Source organism: Boleophthalmus pectinirostris, unplaced genomic scaffold (assembly GCF_026225935.1).
Source record: "Boleophthalmus pectinirostris isolate CB_2022bp ecotype Guang Dong unplaced genomic scaffold, ASM2622593v1 HiC_scaffold_18, whole genome shotgun sequence".
In the NCBI taxonomy this organism is placed as follows: Eukaryota; Metazoa; Chordata; class Actinopteri; order Gobiiformes; family Gobiidae; genus Boleophthalmus; species Boleophthalmus pectinirostris.
Genome location: NW_026571133.1, coordinates 36,295,481 through 36,317,089, shown reverse-complemented (window position 1 = coordinate 36,317,089; position 21,609 = coordinate 36,295,481). Strand labels below are relative to the sequence as shown.

At 36.4% G+C, this 21,609-nt stretch overlaps 1 protein-coding gene across 1 annotated transcript in view; it reads right to left on the bottom strand.

Moving 5' to 3' along the window:
- Nucleotides 1–21,322, bottom strand: part of LOC110160166 (protein unc-13 homolog B) — a 63,847-nt gene extending 42,525 nt beyond the window's left edge. The window contains exons 1-3 of the mRNA XM_055154078.1: nucleotides 21,112–21,322; nucleotides 10,899–10,928; nucleotides 485–584 (exon numbers count right to left, since the gene is read on the bottom strand). Of these exons, the coding sequence (XP_055010053.1) occupies nucleotides 485–584; nucleotides 10,899–10,928; nucleotides 21,112–21,133 (152 nt within the window). The 5' untranslated portion in view covers nucleotides 21,134–21,322. The remainder of the gene's footprint in view (nucleotides 1–484; nucleotides 585–10,898; nucleotides 10,929–21,111) is intronic.
- Nucleotides 21,323–21,609: the final 287 nt, after the last annotated feature.

Genomic DNA, 21,609 nt, shown 5'->3' with positions numbered 1-21,609 from the left:
CTCACAGTAAGAATTTATTTTTTCAAGGTTGTTTCAGACAAACAATTCCTTCCTTAATTGAAGGAGTTTGTGAGGACATTTCCCCAATCAAAAGATATCATATTTCGAAACCGATTAATTGTTTGAGCTATAAAACTATATGTAATTAAATAAAAGCTATGATAACTTCTACAACAACTATGACAACTCCATCTCCATGGAGATAAACAGGTAGTGAACCTCTACCAGAAAAATCACATACTGAACCTCGATTATTAGAATTATAATTATACATTCTAATTTAAAAAACGGGTATCTAAAACTGACTGAACGCAATGCATTCTCCATACACTCATGATTTCATTATTGCTGCTTAATTACAGTATATTAAATCAAGTTATGCATAAGGCATACAAACAAAAATCTAATCTTTAGAGAGGCAGATTCCTTAGTTTTGAGAAAGTTGTATTTACTGTTACATTTGTATCATCATAAGTGTACTCACAACATAAAATCTTGCTCCCAACATGGCTGCTCCCCCCGCACTGTGATGGTTGTGCTTTTGACATTCTGCACCTTCAGTGTCACATAGGTGTTGAACTTGTCTGAAAAAGAAAAACATAGGAAGAAATCATTAGAAGAGTCTATGCACCATTTCTATTTCTTAAAATATGATTTTCAATCACTTGGCTTGATGGGATAGTACCAGTGGTATATATTTTCATAGTTTTACATCAGTCAAGCTGCAGTTTATAGAGAAAAAAAGTAAAGACAAATTTACTACAATATAGGAAGTAGCAGTGAGTTCTAAAGTGGAATACCTCAAGGCTACATATATCATCAAGACTGAAATTTTATTATTTATTATTTTATTTAATTTTATTTTATTTTGTATTATTATTAATGCAAACACAATTTATTTCCAAGAAAGGCATTTTCTGGTATATATTTAACATGATAAAGGTGTTATCATTTTTCTTTGTTGTCGTCCAATTTAGACATGGCCCTTGTTTACAATGTGGTTGCTAGGTAACACAACTGGAATAAGCAGGAAGTAAAATTACCAAACATCACAACACAACACAACAGAAATACAATTTTATTTAATTTAAAAGACTAGACAAGCTCTTTTATAATCTTTTATAATCTTAAATCTAACGACTTTAATGATTTCGTGAAATGAGCCGGTCAGATGCTCTTCAAAGGTCCTATAATACGCAAAATTTATTCTTGTGACCTTTAAGCCATATTATTATGTTGTTACCTCATCAAAAACATACCAGGAGTTGTGTTTTGTTTTATTCACATATATCATGAAACAGTAGTTTTCAAGTTAACAGCTGCCTTTTAGGTAGGTTTAGTTTGGCAATTCCAGGGTGTATGGAGTTTAAAAACAGAGCCCTTTCTACCACATGGCATCACAAGGTGGAAGAGTGTTTTCTGTTTGAGGGAAGAACTAAGTTAAATATGCAGGGTTTGTGTGTTAAATATGTGTGAATGAAACAAAACACAAGTCCAAGTATGTTTGAGAAAAAAACATCATAATAGAGATCAGAAAATAGCATAATATGGGCCCTTTAAGTACATCTTGCTATTTCATGTACATCATGAGTGACTAGTGAAAGTGAAAAGAGCTTAGCCTCCATCCCCCTCCACAAGCCGAGACCGACCAAGCCAAGCCGACAAACTGAGCCTGTTAATCCTGTAGTGTGAGCTGAACCCTAGCTACAGATAAATGTACACAATCCTACAAGCCCTCATCTCTCCCCGGTGGACATTTTCAAATCTAAGCACCACTGGTCAGTGATGTAACAAGTCTGGCTCACATTTGACCGGTCACTACAGCAGAAAAGGTCTCTGTCATGTCTCATCCCAGCAGAAGAGTCTTTATTTTTCAGGACATGAATGAAAGTTTAAGTTCAAAGGTATACAGTGAATATAGCAGTTCTTCTTGGAAAGAAGGGTGGGAACATAGCATCTGCAGTTCTACAATTTAGTATCAGAACTGTAGAGCTGTAGACCTTTACTTCTTTAGTCGTTTAAGTGGTTGATGGAGTCTTAGCAGAAATGAAAAATTTGTGAGTGAGCTGAAGATGTGGTATTTTTTGGTATTTATATGTAAATGGAAGACTCAAACTCATGATTTACAACTCTTTATTGTTTACTATTTACCTTACTTCCTAGTACTTTTTTCTGCATAAGCAGTTGTATTTACATGAAGTTGTGTATCTTTGAGTGCAGTTTGGGTCAGATACATACAGATATGTAACAGTTTTGAGAGCTTTTGCCACGCCCAGTTTGAGCTGACTAAAAGATTGGCAGGACATGTCTTTAGTCATCCAAGAAATTCTTTACTCAAATACAGGCCTACAGAACTGTGCATATAGTGCAATGATCAAATATCAATCGAATCAAGATGCAATAGTTTGAAATTGTCATTGATTAGCATGGTATTTTTAATAGACATTATCAATGGCAATAATATCAATATCAGTATGAATTCTGGCACTGATTCGGTTAAGTGCATGGAATTAAGATTGAGTGTACACAACATTTCTTTTCCTTACATCAAACCTAATAAAAACAACAAAAAATGTATTACAGTGATTTTTTTGTCAGTAGTCACATGTTCTAGGGATGCATCAATACAATGGCTATATATATCCATGCAGAGAAATTTACTAGCTTAGATATAGAATCAGAATAGGTTAAGGATTAATTTATGCATGAAAAGACAATAAATGATAAGGATGCGACAAGACAAAAATTGTGACAAAATTAAAAGAGTGTGCACACATGAGGAAAATTAACTTGAGAGTTTTAACCATATATTTGCATTTGGATTGGACGAAAAAGGATTTAACAGTGGTTAGTAAACATTTTGAAAAGCCATAGGTTCAAAAATCAGTGCTACAAAAACAGCAAAAATTTGAAATGGACATTTTGAGAGCTCAATTTTGATAGTATTAATTTTTGACTTGCACTAGTGGTAAAACGCATAGTCTTTTTTAGTAGGTGAACATGTGGGCTGTAGACGGTTGAATAATTATCATATGGGAATTATGACTCAGTACATATGCTGACTCACTTTTGACAGTACATTGTTTTTGTTGCTATTGTCTTGGCAGTCGTGACAGGCTAAGTTGGATTCAGTGGAAATATAAAACCCAACAATCAAGGACAAAGGACAAAAAAGTTGCTTCTTCCAAAGAACAATAAACAACATGATTTAGTTAACGTCATTTTCTTACAATCCTCTTTAATAAAAATATTGCCTAACATATTTAGCACTGAAAACAAGACAAGAGACGAACACTTTAATCTTTTTTTGCACTGTATGACCGATGCCACCTGATGCTTTTGTATTGACTTCCATTGATGTCAACATTGATTAGTGTCTAGTCAATGCACAAAGACCCTATAGCTGTCACGTTTAATTGTTGTTCAAATTAGCTATTTCTTCTCCTGTACAATTCATTTAGTGCTTTGACACCTGTGATCCATGGTCCACAACAGCTGGCGGTGTGGGGAGGGGGCAAGAAAAGATGTGACTCAACCACCATTTTTCAGTTCTATAGAGGGTACTTTCAACAGTATTTAATGTCGCATGATGTAAGAAAAATACCTAACTGCTATTTTTCTGACATGCATTGCGATTGTTTAGATTATAAGTAGTGCCGTTACTGATACTGGTGTCGAATATCGGATACTGTTTCCATGATATCGGTTCAGCTGGTTGGGCTTTTAATTGGATGCAGTCCTTCAGTCAGTAATGTTTGAATTTTAATTCACACAAAGCTGTTCAGTAGTAACTTGCAGGATAAATAACATAAAACAACTAAATAAATTTTATCATGAGTTAACTGTATTTTAAGAGAAAAAAAAGCAATTTTCATTCCCCTCACTGGTATCGATTAATCGGATATATTGGCAGATACTTAAAGCCACAGTATCAATATGGGTATCGGAACTCACATGAACAGCTACCTTTTACCTTTTGCAAAACTTTAGGGGGCAGGAGTGGCACTTGGATATACAGAAAAATTGTGCAGAATTGCCCTTTTGGTGCTATTCAGTGTAGGGACCAGTCTCAAATACAACTTTAAATCCGCACCATAATAGCCATGTCGAGTTTGCCCCGATAAACACTGAATCAATCTGCAATATGGTATTAAAGGCTTTTAATTATTTGGTACTTTTTGAGTGCCTCAGTTTTTTCAGCTTTGTATTTGAGACCTTTTACCTTTTGTTTATTAGATATGGGCAATTCCATGGATGAAATAATTCAAATGATTCTAGTGAAGGTGTATGGAGTTTAAAAACATAGTGGAGCACTTATTTATTACCACATGACATCACAAGGTGGAACATAGTGTTTTCTGTTTGAGATAAGAACTCTCTCATCTTAATTAAAAACCATAATATGGGCCCTTTGAAAAACTGCAGCCTTTGCAATTTGCTGATTGCATTTAATACTGCAGCCCTATTCCTTACCGTGAGCTGTCTTTTGAGTCAAGATGTGCATGATAATTTCTGTTACCTATTCATAACCAGGATAACGTGGGAGAAAGAAGTGGCCTGGATTATTGAAGCTGCCCAGTGTAATAACAGGTCTTCTAGTTTGTGTACACAGAGTACTTCAGTTTTATATGCGACTGTCTGACCTACATATTATAGTAGATAGACAAAAGAGTATGCAGTGTTTATTTCAACACCAGAAATTGAAAACATAATAGATGTGATGGTCATCTTTGTAGAGAAAGAAACAATGATTCTAGTGTTTATCTTTATGCTCTTTTCTGTTGTGACAAAGTACTTTTTCTCAATAAAAAAACAGTACCTGAGACATCATTTATAGAATAACCCAATAATAAGATTTCACTGTCCTCAAGAAATCTGTGGCAGTTAAATACAGGTTTTGGGTAAATGTTGTGTTCGGAAGACAAACTATAATTCATTTAAAAATAACTTTCAACAATGTTCTTTCTTTTTTTCTCTTTGCCACAGTATCTCGCCCTTTTTCACATAAACAAATTTGATTACTAATTAGTGATTTCAAACTTGATAAAAAATAAAGAGTATTACTATCCTTAATATTATTTCTGGCCTGTGAAAAAAACTTTTTTACTATTGATACTTGTTGTCAAATGAGTACTAGTTTTAGTATCAATTAGTATAATTTTCAAAACTTACTATAATAATTTGACAACCTTATTACTCACATTAGATGTTACTGTTTTCGTCCAAATAATCTCATAACTCCAGAAATTAGATAATGATCAGGTTTTTGGTGTGCATTTTGTTAATGAAGTAAAGTATTACAAAGAAAACAAACAAACAAACAAACAAAAAAAACATTAAGTCTATTAAAGTATAACAGTTGAATAGAATGATGAAAACAAAGGCGTTTTAAATCAATACTAGTACAGCCTAATGTTCAAAGACCACACTCTGTAAGCTACTGTCTAAGTGTATGGGAAACAAAGACAGGGCATCAGCTGCCCTTTTTGGACAGTCACCTGACCACACTAAACAAAGATTTCCCAGGTTACCATGGCAACATATTAAAACATTTACACTCCTGAGCGGGCAGATAAGTCAACACAAGTCTTTTTTTTACAACCACACATTGTAAACAGTATTGGAAATTCTATTAGTTCCTAAAAAAAGAATGGCCCTATCAAAGAACCTTGAGGAACACCAGTGGCCTATAATAAGTGCAATAAGTGACAGGGCACAGAGCTAATTAGCGTCTCAAGAGTTAGCGTTAACAAAACGCAGGGTCATGGCAAAGCAGCCTGGGGGATGCACAAGTCATGCCTTAATTAGATCTCTGCCTTGTACCACATTAGGGCCTCCGTAGTGCCCGTGAATAGACAGGAGCAGTATGGATTAGGTAACAGGCACTTAGTGTCGGCTGTAGCTGTGGTGTGAGCATGTTCAATACAAGGAAAACAGGGCAAATGATTAAAATACTGAATGTCTGTGTCATAGCAGGTGTCATGAAGAAGAGGGTTGAATGTCCATAATCATTCTGGAGGCTAGTAGAGGAATTGATGGTTTACAAGTAGGGTTGTCAAAAAACAAACTAAAGAGTGTATTGAAAAAAATCACATAAAGAATAAAGAAAATAAAATTTAACTCTACCTTAGTAGTTTTAGAATAGTTCTGATATCACAGATACACAGTGCACACATTAGGAAAAAATACAAAATGGACTCAAACAGCACATTTTCAGGAGCGTGCAATCACTATGAGCGTACATGGTCCTTTTTATGTGTTTGATTTTCTACAAAAAGTTGAGAGTAACTAACTGGAAAAACTGGTAGCTAATGCTAGTTTGTGACTGTAATGTTATTGGACAGGGATTTGTTTAACAGCACAAATCAGCTCAGATGTTGTTGCTGAAGCTAAGTGATGGGTGGGCAAACTACGGCCTGGGGACCATATGCGGCCCTTTAATCTTTTTAATCCAGCCCAACGAACTTGAATGAAAATAATAATAATAATAATAATAATAATTTTCAGTGTTTTTAAAGGTAAGTAAATGTAAGATATTTTGTTGTAATGCTTTGTAATGATTTTCAATTATGGGATATGTTTTCTACAATATCCCATGTTATTTTTTTCTCTTATGAGGATCCATCTGCTCCTGGTCCGGCCCTTCTGTCAAATTTTAGAACCCACGAGGCCCATGAGTCAAAAAGTTTGCCCACCCCTGAGCTAAATCAATTCCTTATGGTCAGACTGTGTTAAAATAACGTCTAATTTGAGAAACAGAGCTTCTAACAGAGTAATGTCTTCAGTTAACATCAGCTGCAAAGTATCAATAAGAAATATGATCATCATTAATACTAAACAATTCTTGCTGTTGTAAATACAATGTGCATATTTCACTGACTGATATGATAAGACAGGAAACAATATAAATCAAAAGAACTAAACAATAAGAATAAAAAATAATTTTAGAAGCAAAATTTTGTCATTTTAATATGATAAAGTGTTTTTAATGGTTGCTTATTGCACAGGAGCTTACTCTGACTGTGATTTAATAAAACTGGTAAAAACAGGAATTTAAAAAATAAATAAATAAAAAATTCCATTGTTGGTGGGTTATAACGTCAGTAGTTGTGAAAAATAGTTCAATCATGATATTTATGATCTCAACATGATATAGTGACATCTGATGTTATGAATAATTAGCATGATCAAGGCCACTTATTACTAGATAAACTAAGAATGGACCTGTACCCAGTTGGCCACTCTGTCCTCACAGTATCTGCCTGAATCAACTCACCGCAACAAATACCTTCATCTATTATTGATTGTTTTAGACATTTTCAATAAATTAGTAAGAAAACGCAGTCAGTCGAATAAGGCTGACATTTACAATTCCATCAATGTTGCATGCTACAAACACTCAGCTACTTCGGGAATATTTGAATACAGTTTCCTTGGATGTCATGCTGAGAATCCACCTCTTTGTAGTACACGAAATGTAGGAAAATTCTACCTAGACATCTTGGGAGTAGCAAATTCAGATAGAGCACAGAGCTTAAGCCCATAAACGTTATCTTGTACCAGTTTCCTGTGGAATTTTCTGAACAGTAGCAGCTGGACACAATCCCGCACTGGTCACATGATGAGGACCATATCTGTCCTTACACAACATGACGTAAGGCCAGCACAGCGTGACCTAAAATATTAAGCTATGGGTGTGGTAATTCTAAATGCAAACACATCACAGACCAGCCTTTTGTCAACGCTCCAGCTTCTTCGGATGACTGATTACGTTTGAAGGCTGAGACAGATGGAAAATAGGATGTGAGAAACAATAGATTTCTGATAGCACTGACTCATGGTTGCCAATATAAATAAACATAAATCAATTATAGCTGCATCAACAGTACAAAAAAAATAACTATAACCAACATTTAAGTTATTAAAGTTACTGAATGCTTAGAAATTTACCAGAATATACTCAACACTATATGAATATACCTTTTCCTTGTCTAAGATAATAGCAATGTTTTTCTTTAAAACATATAAATAAGATAAATATGGCTTTATAAGTTAATATTATATCTTCCAAAGTCTGAACTCTGCTACAAACCACATGCTTTTACTGACAGAGTACTGAGAGAGATGGGTAGTACTCAGAACTTTACATTTACTCATTTACATATATTTGAGTAAGAATTGCATTTTTCAAAGTGCTTTTCTAGAAACTTTTAATCCTACTTGAGTAATATTTCTATAATAACATTAGTCTTCATTTTTCTAGCTTTAAAATACCATTTTGTGCATTATTTAATGTTATGTCCTTCCAGTTACATGAACTTTACATTATAAATCAGATTATATGTTTCACTTTTTTACTCTTATTTGACTTGTACTTCTACATGAATAATACTATTTTGAAGTAAAATTACTCTAGGCCTACAATTTACTTTTCTTTTTTACCCTTACTTGACTTGTACTTCTACTTGAATAATAATATTTTGAAGTAAAGTTACTCTAGGCCTACAGTTTTTTGGCAACTCTACCCACCTCTGGCTGTAGACCTCTTGATTCAAATAACCAAAGACACTGACAATTTGAAACTATTAAAATGTTGCACCATTAAAAATGTTACTGACTGCACAGCCCTGTTTGCCAAGTGAATTGAAGTGAATCCAAATGATCTAAGCTACCAAGCTACAATATAATAACAGTTATAACAATGTTTATTATAACCCTAAAGGCACTTAACCTAAATCTCAAACAGCACCTAGCCCCTAGTCCCTCGATCCTGGCTTACCCTGCAGCAGAGAGAGAGCCCTGTGTTTACATTATGTCCTAAAGAGACAGGCTTAACCACATTATCCCTGATGTTTGCTCTGGGACAGGTGTCACAGTGTGCAGCCACAGAGGGGGGCAGGCACAACACTGTTAAATACAATAAAACCACTGGCACAGCTCGAGAGTGCTGTGCACAGTGGCAGCTCGGATAGCGTTTGTGAGCAAGAGGAAATGTCATGTTTTGCATATTATTCAAAACTTTTTACTTTGTAAGAGACATCATTGTTTGGCAATTTTAAGAATAGTCCTTTTTATCGCTACGAAACAGGAAAATTAAAGCCTGCAGGGGTGGAGTTTGAAGTGCAGATACCTGTAAGCCCAATCACACTGTTCTTATATCTGCTTATTTGTTTAATTTCCATTTTATTGATAATGCTCCACCTTGATAAACAGATAACATTTCAGCCAAAATAATTGTGCTACCCGTGTTGCCTTTGCTTTGAACATTCCAAAAAAATAGCATACAACTTATCTTGCTGCTAAAATTAACAAACAGCAGCCTGCCATTCACCAGGCCATGTCATGAGTCAGGTCTGTGGAGAAGCAGGGCCACTCACTAACAGGACTGACTGGTTTTAATTTTAAAAGCAATTAAAATCATATTCTAATTTTGTGATAATATCTGGTGCGGTGCTGCTCTAATTAGTGATGGAATTTTGGAGAGAGTTCTGCTCAAGCCCATAGGTTGACAGCTATACTATGGACAGTGTATAGTCCAAGAGCCAAAGTCAAAGTTGCCAGTGGCCGTAAGCGTCGTGTCACCTGGCTTAGGAGAGTGGGCGAGAGACTCAACACGGCCAGGATTTAGTCAGGCGACAAGAGAGGGGATTTGGACTTAACAGCCACCGATCTGAGCTCACCTGAGCAAGGCCGAAGCAGGAAGGACACACACTTATGTAATACTGTAGTGTCCAGTGACTTGCAATGAGCAGTTGAGAGAGAAGTACAGGAAATTTATATTTTTGTACTGATATACAAAACTTATAGAGCTTACCATGTAAAACGGATGCCTTACTGACTTTTTAATATAGCAGGAAAGTGACAGTGTGACAAATCATAGGCACTGATTTACCTGATTTAACAACGGTTTGTGTGTATCCCATTTTTAACAGGTAGCCAAATCTATAGATGTGAAGACAAAAAGACCCAACAAAATGTTCTACAAGATTAAATCATTAAGAAAAAATAAATAAATAAAATTTCACCAGTACTTTAGCTGGTGAAATTGGTTGAAATTGCTGGTGGTGTGGTTAGGTAGAGGTGCTGTATGTACACATTCTGTAAGCAATCTGGTGGAGATCATGATGCTCGTCTATGCTCGGATGGTAATGTTCCACACCTTATCTATCACATCAGATACAAGGAGGTGACATCACCAAGCAAAGTTACAGGTCAGATCTGTGGAGAACTGGGAGATGTGACCCCGCTCACAGTAAGAATACGTGTTTTTAAATGTTATGTTTTTTCCACCTGTAAGTAAAGAGATGTAGCACAGGTTAAATACCATACTGTGGAACATTCCAGGCAAAGTAATAATATCTCTATGGAGACAAGCCGAGTACAGACCACCCACTAGAAAGTAACATTTTCTGTCCTAGCAGTGTATTGCTTCTCTTGGCGAAAGTTTAATGACCATGACATTTTCTATGAAGCCAAGTGACAGAGGAGTATAGACAGAACTTTAGAAGAGGAACTTGCATGTCTAAGGCATTTATATTACAGCAATTCCTATAGGCTAATCTTGGAAAGTTCAAGTCATAATGCTGTATTTGCAGATGCATTTCACCCATTGTATTTCTCACACACTGACAGAGCAAACAGCTGATAACATCCATAGTTTTAAGAGGAAGTAGGTGTATAGATCTATATATTAGTCACCTTTGTGGAAGTACTAGGACACACTAACCAGCATCAGATACCAGCTTTGGTTAGAACATTGATTCGGGATTTTGTTTTTCACCTGAAATGGCACTATGACTAGAACAAAGCAACATGTGACCATCCTGTATTGATTGACGTCCGAACTGTTATGTAATGTGAGCTAATAAAAACATAAAATAAATTATAGTAATACTCACCGGGTGCACCTTGGAGCTTGGCCTTTTTCACTGTAATACAAAAGAAAAAAAAACACAATTAATAAAAGGCTTTTAAACAATTTATTATGAAACAAAAACTACTGAGTTGAGCGGATGTTATTGAGGCTTAATTAATTATACAAGATGACAAACAGCACTTAGGACATAATGGATAAGAGCACACAGAAAAAAAAGTCTGCCAATATATTTTTCATCTATCCTCTGCCAAAATGTGATGTTAGCAGTAGTTGAAAATACTATTTAGGCTGCCATGTTAAATGTTCACATTTTTATATAGCACTTTCCCACCTTTAAGGCACTCAAAGCGCTTTACATCAAGAAAACACTCAACCATTCCCACACATGTTCATACACCAGTGTATGCAGACACTGCAGGTGAGGTGGGTTAAGTGTCTTGCCCAGGGGCACAATGACAGCATTCATCTGTGAAAGCTGGTACTACACTGCCAACCTGTGGGTTAGTGGATGTGACCACTCTACAAATTATGTTTATGTAGAGAGTGGGATTTGAACTGCCAATCTTCGGATCAGTGGGTAAAATGTCCAACAACATTAGTCGGTTACTACATTAGATTTTATCAGCACTGAAGGGGCTCTATCTGAGATTTGTGAGGAAACAAACTAAAATGTGTCTTGCCCAGTAGAGATAAACTGTGAAAGAAGGGGTCAAAGTGAGCTGCCTTTAAACCAGAAAGCAACAATGGTAATACTTCCTGAATTACCTAACAGTGTTTTCTGTTTGAGACAAGAGCTCAGCCTAAATATGCAGGGTTTATGTGTTAAACATGTGTGAATGACGCAAAACACAACTCCAAGTATGTTTTTGATGAGAATATATTACATCATAGATCAGAAAATTGCATAATATGAGCCCTTTAATAAAACTGACAAGTGCTGGCATTTTAAATTACTAAGATAACATGATCAAGATAATTCTGCAAAAGTTATGCTACAAATCTTCTATTGTTCTTAAAATCTCCACTGTTAAAAACCTTTGAGAGACATTGGTTTATTTTTAGCACAGCGGTGCTCATCAGCTCTGGGATGCCTCTATACAATGATGGTTATGGGATTGTGCAGTGCTTTAGAGGGGATTAATTGTGATTGCATTGCCAGTGTTGACACATAACCTACTAAAGCTCTCAGGCCTGGCAGATGGGTCGCTGGGATCAAGAGGCACGACCAACCACACATCTGAAATTTTCTGATAACACAACTGTCTTTTTCATTTTACAAGTGTCAAAAGTCAAAATATAGCCTTACAAAACATAAATGCCAATATGAAATCTGTAATTTCAAGAATCATCTACAGAGACTAACGCATCATTCATAACTTAGAGAGTACAGGTGTAAATCAATGGTTTATATTGGACAATCAATATTAAATTATAATAGCCGATTTAAACACAATATAAACTGCAATATAAATTACAGACCCCAAGTCAAAAACAATCTCCTTGTATACTGTAATAGTACTGTCAAGTTGAGTTGTAGTAATAGTATTAATAGTATTACTATTACTAAAAATATCAGAGAAAAACAAATCTGCTGAATGTTCATATCAGACCATTACCGGTAACTGGGAGAAGAATCTGACATCCCCAATATATAATCCAAAGATACCCACACAATCGCTTTGAGAAACACTGCCAGTAGTAATGTGATAGCAAGGTAGTAGTAGGTAGTAGCCAACACTGCTGCTAAGGGGCACTTGTGGAACCATACATTCATGATACTAAAATTTCAACCTCAATTTCCACAATAGGAGTACTTGATACAAACTTCGATACCACAATATAATTAAAAAGTAAAAAAAAAATAAATAAATCACAACAAAGCCTAATTTACAGCAATAAATAATAGCACTTTCTTTGTTGCTATGATGTTTTATACTAGCTCTGATAAATCAAGGTAAAATATTATTGCTGTTTAATTATTATTATTATTTTATTTAAATTTGCTTTTTTTTTTTTTAGTATCAATAGTTGTTCAAATGTTCTGTGAATCTAGTTTTGATACAAATTTTAGTATAGATTAGCATCGGATTTTAGGCTAGAGCAGATTTTGGGATAATCTGTATTATTTGAACAGATCCTAACTACAGGGTTAGCATATAGAATAGGTTATTTACGCAAAGGAGAAATTCAATTTGTCAACCGGGCAAAAAGTTGTTTTTTTTTTTTTTTTTTCAATGAATACGTTTTGTAGCTCATTCAAGCTGCTTCTTCAGTTCTGATCAGACACTGGTGGACACTTCCTTATATCTGCCTTAAGGGAGGAGCTAACTACAGTGAAACTACTCTGAAACTAACACACCTACTTGTTTACAGTTTGTTAGCTAGGCCTATTGAACTGCATTAATTGGGGAGTCTTCTTGGCATAATCAAAGAAAACAATAGGGCTGGCCAGGTCAGGCCCAGGGGTGTGAAAGCACTAGGGGTGTAATGGTACACAAAAATTACAGTTAAAAAATTATCTCAGTTTTGAGATCACAATTCTTTTCATTTTCAGTACAGTATGGGAACAAAATGTAAAACCATTTGCTTGTTATTTGTTTGTGTGTTTATTAAACCAACTACTTGGTTTAATATTATACAAACAGAAAAATAAAATAAATGCAAAGTGCTGCTTGGTAAAACTAATAAGTCAATTAAAAATATTCTCAAATAAGCAACAAGTGTATAAAATATTATAAAAAAACATATTCCTTGTAAATACTAAACAAAACTTTTCAAAAAGTAAAGCTCAGCACTAACAGTTCCAGCATGAAGTTTTACTCAGTCTTCATATTTTCACTAGGGACATGTAGGGGGTATGAGGGGGGTATGGGCGGGGATTCCGTGCCGGTGAAAGGTGAAAATGAGGACTGCAGCGCGATGACCATAGTTTTGAGAGGATTCACCTGGTTCAGAAGGACGTAGTCAAGGTGGGGGGCAATTGTTGTCAAGGCAGCCGCCCTAAGTATAACGCATTGCAGGAAACACTGCCACCCCAATCATGGATGAGTTCCCCTGTGAATATTAAAGAGCAGAGCCTTCCGTGTAGCTGCACATGTAGTGGCAGAATGTAAACACACACAAATTGCACAAATTCACTCATGCACTGCCCTGTACTGAAGGGAACGTCCCGTACCGAAACGGTTCAGCATGAATATATGTACCGTTAGACCCCGAGAAAGCACCTACCGGGGGCCTGAATGATTATGCTAACTTAAATTAACTTAAATAAAATTGTTGCCTTTCCAGTTTGCTAAGTATGTCCATTCAAATTGCAAATCAAATTGTTTCATTGTGATTAATGTTGCAGCCATAATTTTGACCAGCCTGATAGTTAGACATTAAACAAAGTCTTGTTCCCTGTGTCCAGTGAGTGACAAATGAACAGGCTAAAGTGGAAATGACCCAGAGCGGGAGCAAGTGTGTCTGAGAAAATCACTTTCCACTGGTCGTGTTTACCCAGTCTGGATGTTCGTCAGCGGGACAAATGCACAGGCACGGTGGCTTGTGTTCCAATTGACATGATGTTATTTAGGGCTCTGGTGCTCACTGCAGACCTCAATAAACCAGAGGGCCATTTAAGTGGGAACTGATGTGTATCTCTGTGTGTTCTGGTCCGACATGGCTTAAGAGGCTATTTGTCTTACGGTTTAGTAGTGGCTCTGGCATACTAAACATCAAAAACAGTCATCTGTGTGATTATGTTAAAATATTACTCATTCAGATTATACTTTATCATGACAGGAGAAATGTTTTATTATAATTACATTTTTATATCATCATAATCTATTTAAGCTATGGCAGAACAGGGAGAAAAAAATAAGAAAAAACTTTATCAGGAAGTTTATGGTTTTTACTTTTATTGAAAGACAGCCCTGGAACATTAACAACTCAGTTAAGTTGGCAGGGATGTTATGCTTTGTAATCTTCTCTTACTATCAGATGGATTGAAGTTGCATTGAAAGGTACAATGTGTAACTTTTTAGGTCCTGCATGATTCCTGCATAATTCCTTCCCAAGAGGAAATTAAAACCATACTTCGGAACATTCTCCATTCTCTATGCAGAGCCAAAAGAACAACATTTCCATGGAAACAAGCAGGAGGAGTAAGGTAAGGTCAGCTCAGAGTAAATGTTTTTCCTACATTTTTCAGTGCAATAAACACAACCACAATGATGCATTTCTATTGTCTGGCTTAAAAATTGTGTTCATATATGGCGGCATCCCAGGTTTAATCCCCGGTTCTCCCAGACCTTTCTTTATGGAGTTTGCATGTTCTCCCTGTTCTTCCTCCGGGCACTCTGGTTTCTCCCATCAACCCAAAAATGCACCACACGTACAATCGTCCAGCTAAGGTAGTCCTGACCAAGCCTAGCAACAAGACGGGTACGGACGCAGGCAGGCGTGTGAGATCCTCCAACGGCATTGAAGGCTGGGTCAAATGCAGAGAACAATTTTCTCTATGGGGACAATAAAAGAGTACCTTAACCTTAACCTAATATACTAGTATTCTTTCTTAATAAACCTCCTTGTACTGCAAAACTATATCCCAAAACTCCCAACTTCTCCATCTATGTTCTCCCATGAGTGAAACAGAAAATTGAAAACCAGGAAGTAGAGTTGTGCTGTACTTCCGCCTTGTGCTGTTGGATGGATTTTGTGTAGTCAGAGAGAGAGCGAGGAGGAGAGATACAGATAGAGAGATAAAGATACAGACTGAGAGAGAGACAGAGAGAGATGGAGCAACAGATGGTAGGGGGATTACTGCCTCAATCTCTAAGAGCTCTCCCTGCCTCTTTCTCCCATAATTCCACAACTCTGTCCACAGCTCCACAGCCTCTGCAAAATATGAACATGCCCTTGTATTTGTGGGTTATTTTTTCTACGAAAGACTTAAGAACCAGAACAGATGATCCAAGTCCAGCTTTGGTTATAAATCACGTGCTTGTCCATTCAGATAGAAGTGTTTGGAGGATTTATGGTTTCTATAAAGTCATGGCATATTCAGCAGACAGAGTAATATGCATGACACTAGTGGCTTCTGTCTGTGTTTTGTTCCATTGTGATGTATGGTATTTCATAAATCAAAATGTATATAATTAATACAGAATCTAATCAAATTGAATCAGAGTTAGGAATCGTATTGGCCAAATTTGATCCTGGGATGCACCAATCCAGCTTTTCAGCTCCGATACTTTGACTTTAAGTATTTGCTGATATCCGATATGAAGCAATACCAGTGTAGGTACTGATTATTTTGTTTTCATAGGTTATTTGGCTTTTTACATTAGATGGCCTCCCTCTTGTAACTGCTCAAAAGGAAGTATATGGAAAAGGAAGTCTGGTCACCTCTGCGAGACTGCTGCCCTGCCCTACTATGGCCCTGATAAGCTGTAAAATGTTATTTGTATGGTTAATTCAAAACTATTACATTAATGCATGAGTAAACAATATATGGATAGAATGTCAGCAAGAGGAAACTGAACTAATGTGAAACAAAGTGTGGGCGATACTTGTTACCACAGACATCAGCCCTCTCCACAAGCACTTGCCATAAAAGCGTATGGTATGTGACCGGTCACTTTCAACTGGACAGATTGTCAAAGTAACATATGTACAGAAGAAGGCAGTCGCTCATATACTTTCCAGACTATTTACGACAATTTTGAGTATGATACCAGCCTGTCGAGAATATGTGCCATGAAAAAAAAAAAAAAAGGCCTGAACATTAGACAACAAATGTCAAGCATTAGTCAACAAATATACATTTTGTTGACAACACAATACATTTAATCTAGAAATGCACTACTTAAACTTTCCAGTTCCAACATCAACTTTTTATAAGTTTAAGATATTTTTAAGTATGCCTAAACCCCACATCAAGTAAAATCAGAGCAGACACAGAAAATAGGAAAATAGCATTGCAACAACTCTGAGTGAGTGACAGATAGATTTAACCAATCACAGTGGAGTGGGAACTTTCAGAAGCAAACTACTATATTTACCTCCTGGAGGTAACAGAAAGACACAATGTGTACATAAATCGTGATCAGATCTAAATCATGATCTGGCTCCAACAAAGTCTTGATATAAATGTTTTGCCATATCATCCATCCTGGGTATAAATACAATTTAAACCTTACTGTCTGGCTCAACAATAGCACAGTCATTTTGCAATATTTTTGTCTGCATCAGGTTCAGAGACCTGATGTTCAGAGACCTGATGTGCATCCCTAATGTAATCCAGTCTCGAAAAGGGACAGGACACCTTGTTCCTGGGATGCCAAATGTTTATATTGATTGCAATAACGTCTTTATTTTTAATAGTCAATAAAATATCCAGACAATGAATCCTGAAGAAAGATATATGACAAAATATATTACAGTAAACAAAATTAACACTAGTGGCCTGAATTGTTAGTGAGTCGTGTCTTTCAATACAAAAGTCTCCTAACAAAAAGTCTGAACAATGCTATAAAACAAATCATTAATCTCAATGTGCAGCATTTGTCCAGGACTCCAGACCAGTGGCAAGCCCATGTGGTCCACTCGAGCCTGGGCTGATGCGCCACAGGATGCTCACTCATTCAGCCCCCTCCCCACGGTCCACTTGTGTGGGGAACCACTTATCTGTTGTGTAAAGACATCGCCATGGTGATCCGGCATCTCCACCGGCAATAAATAAGCAAGTGTCAAGCCACACCAACGGGGAATGACTCACGACATCAGCTAATGACTGTCCTGGGTTGGTCCTACAGCCCCCAGATTCTGCTCTTATCAAGAACCCAAAGAGCAACCTTCTGGAGTTGCAGTGTCGATCAATACATGCTCTGTGTAGGGGCCTGGTGTAGAACTAGTCTGAATGACATGCACTGGGAAGGTGCACTATGTAGGGTCCTCAACATGGTGTTGCCACTGTTGTTACAGCTTGATGTTATTGCTTTACCTGGAATGTTTCACAGCAGGGTCGCCTTTTCACAGATCTGACCTATCATTGCTTATCTATATGTATTTAGGCAAGTTCAATGCCCTACTGTGAAACATGCTATTGCCATTGTTGTTATTGCTTGATGTTATTGCTTTGTCTGTAATGTTTCACAGTAGGGCATTGAACGTACCTAAATACATATAGACAACCAAATTACAGGCCAGATCTGTGAAAAGGCAACCCTGCTCACAGTAAGAATGCTCATGGCATGGGTGTGATGTAAACATGCAGGGGTATGTACATACCACTGCATTTAAAGGGCGTCAAGCTTAGTTAATGCATTTGTAAATTTTTTTCCCATAACACTGGGGACCCCTTGAAATCCTTTCACAACCCTAGGTTGAGAACTACTCATCAGGACTAAAGAGTTCTACAATATTTTGGGGAATTATTCTAACAATCATAATTAGTGTGTTTGCAATCGATCAAAAATGTGTTTGTAAAACATGCATGTAACCATCCTGGATGAGGTGTATCACTAAAAAGGTAAATACACACTAAAATCAACACAAAAGTGTTATCAATATTAGCAAATTAGGATGGAACTTTCAAACATATTTTATTTTAATCACATCTTTGGATTAATGTAAGAAAACTTCAGACAATAATACATCTGAAGTAATAATATTTTAAAGAATAATATTTGTAATCCAGTACTTTTTAATAGATCTAAATTATTTTATGCAGTGCATAATACATCAGTCTGCACTTTGTGAAGGATGTAAATCCAGGCGTGCTCACCTCTTTGTAACCTTTACAGCTGGCACTGGTGCTCCGTTTTACGTCAGAATTGTTGGATTAGGCTGTTGTGTTTTCGTGGAATAAAAACAGTTTTTTTTGGATGAGAGGGGATCTTCCTGTTAGGTATTATGTTACTGCGGCTGATGTCATTCCAACCAGGAAGTCCGTGTTAGCATAGTAAAAAGTATGGCTGTCATGGTCATGGAAAGCTTCAAAAGGTGAATGGTGGAACAGGTGTGTCAAGAAGGAAATAGCAAAAAAAAAAAAAAAAAAAAAAATATATATATATAATATATAATATATATATATATATATATATATATATATATATATATATATAGATAGATAGATAGATAGAGAGATAGAGAGAGAGAGAGAGAGAGAGAGAGAGAGAGAGAGAGAGAGAGAGAGAGAGAGAGATAGATAGATAGATAGATAGATAGATAGATAACAGAGGTCTGTACAGTGAACAATAGCACAAGGAAACAGGCCAAAAATGGAAGGTTATGTGACATGGCACCATTACTATTAATTTAAGTGCAACATCTGTATCAATGTCTACTTTAAACATTTAAATTAAGATGCCAAAAACACGAATATGGATGAGTTCATTTAATGTTTTATTTCAGAGTGTAAAAGTAAAGTGTTTTATATGTAGCATCACTTGTCCATTATTTACTGTCAATAGCCCTAACTTTCACAATTTAAGAATTAAAGCTCTCAGCCTTAATCTCAGCCTCCTATCTGAAAATAAAACCCAACAGAACATATACTGTAATTATAATTCAGAGGCTCTGTCTGACAACACTGGGCACTAATACTATTGTATTTCATTTTTCCAGACTAAATAAGCTACTTGCAGAGATTTCGATATATCATGCAGTCCTACTGTCAGATAAACATATTCACGCTTCCACACATTTTGAAACATCCACAACTTTTACCTGCACATATTACGTAAAAAAGTATAGGTTTTTTCTATTTGTGTCAGAAAAAAATAAAATAAAATAAAAAAATACAATGATGATGATGTGGTCAGGTGTATGACTGCTATTTTTTATATCCAGCTGCTTGTACAGGCTTGTCTATCTATTAGCCTATTATTATAACAACAATTTTACATAACATATTGTCCTGTTTTAATTCTGTGACCAGTAGTGTTGTCACAATACTAAAATTTCAAACTTGATTTGGACACTAAGAAATAGACACGATACTCAATTCTGATACTGCACTGATTATTAAAAAATTTTTTCCTTAGACAATAGAATTGGCTTTTCAAGATTAACTAATAATATTTTCTTTTATATTACCACATGATTTTATATGTGTGTAATCCCTCACTTGTCCAGGTAGGTTCCAAAGTGATCCATGGGTGTAAACTAGTCTAGGTGCTCTTATACTTGTTCTGATAAAGCTTAAGATCATTCTAAAGCTGTTCAGGAAAGGTTTCTTCTTCTTCATTCCTCTCCTGTGAATGTGAATTACTAGGCGTACCAATACCTGCTCAAATCAGTATCTAGTTGCAGTACTATTTTTGGTATCGATTAGTGTCTGAATTTTGATACTTTTTACAACCCTAGTGATCAGAAAATGCCATGACTAGGTTTCATGAAATTTTAACTATTGCTGGGTTTCAGGTGGAATCACAACATTCTATTATAGGCCAATAATATTTAATACAGATGGGGGCAGCTAAACTGAACATTGTTCAAATGCAGATTTTTGTTTAGCTTAGTTATATAGTCAGCTCTAGGGTAAAAATTAAAAAAAAAAATGAACAGGTTTAACATTTGTAAATTTGCCTTTACATATTTATGGCAAAGCACAATATAATCGGACTATGACATCTTCACAAATACCAGTTGGCAAGCTAAATAATTACTCAACTTATTTGTTGTTATTTGACATTTTAGGGAAAGACCAGAATTATTTGACTTTTCAATGATTGCTAACATTTAAACAGTAGTGAAACTTATAAACTTGTAATATAGTAACTGGAACACACTAGGGTTTGGATGGTTGCTAAAAATGTGAAAAGAGCATGTAAGATTGTGCTTTCTCGTGTCAGTCATAATCTGAGGGACTTCTGTCGCTGCATTTTTTTTATTTATTTTTTGGTTTATGGTCATTTGCAAACAGTTTTCTGTATTTTGGCTAAACAAATGACAATTTATGATCCTCTTTTACTGATGGCAGGGATCAGATTAGTCAAAAATTGTGATGGCACTGTTTTAGTCTTGGTTTAGACCTGATGTTGTCCTAGTTTAGTCTTAGTTTAGTCCTGGTTTTGATCAAATTGGTCAAAATAGGGACACCTCTTGTATAAAACTGGAACAAATCACTGGTTTTGGATCAATCTGATGGGACAGGGGCCACAGGGCTCAAAACTGGGACTGTCCCGGGTAAACAGGGAAGCCTGTCCCCCTAGTTTAGATAATAAAATTAAAAGAAAGCCGAAATGTACCTCTTACACACAGCAGCGACATGGCAAAGCACTTCCAGCGACTCTCCAGTAGTTTATATGGCGCTCAGAGATTTCCTTGGAACATCATCGCGTCCAGAAAAAGTTCATTTAAAACACTAAAACGCTGTAGATCGGTCCTTAAAAGTAACGATGCGATGCTGAGTGAAAGCAGAGAGCTGTAGCCTCTCCTCTCCACGGCCACGCCATGTTCCAAACTCTCATCTCGACTCAGGATTATCTGGGACTGAAGAGGGACGAACAACCTGAGGACACGGCGCACGCACAGACCGATCAGCGGAGGAGAGCAGGGGGCGGAGCGAGCCAGACCACCTGTTACTGGCGTCCTCGACAGCCAATGATAGCGCAGAGTCAAGTGAAGAGGCGGGGTTGTTGTGAAATTTAAACCAATCACGAACAGAGAAGGGCTGGAGGAAGAAACAGGTGGCGCAGACGGTTCTTCAGACCGCTCCACTGTAGTCTGAGTTTGGCACTACTTTT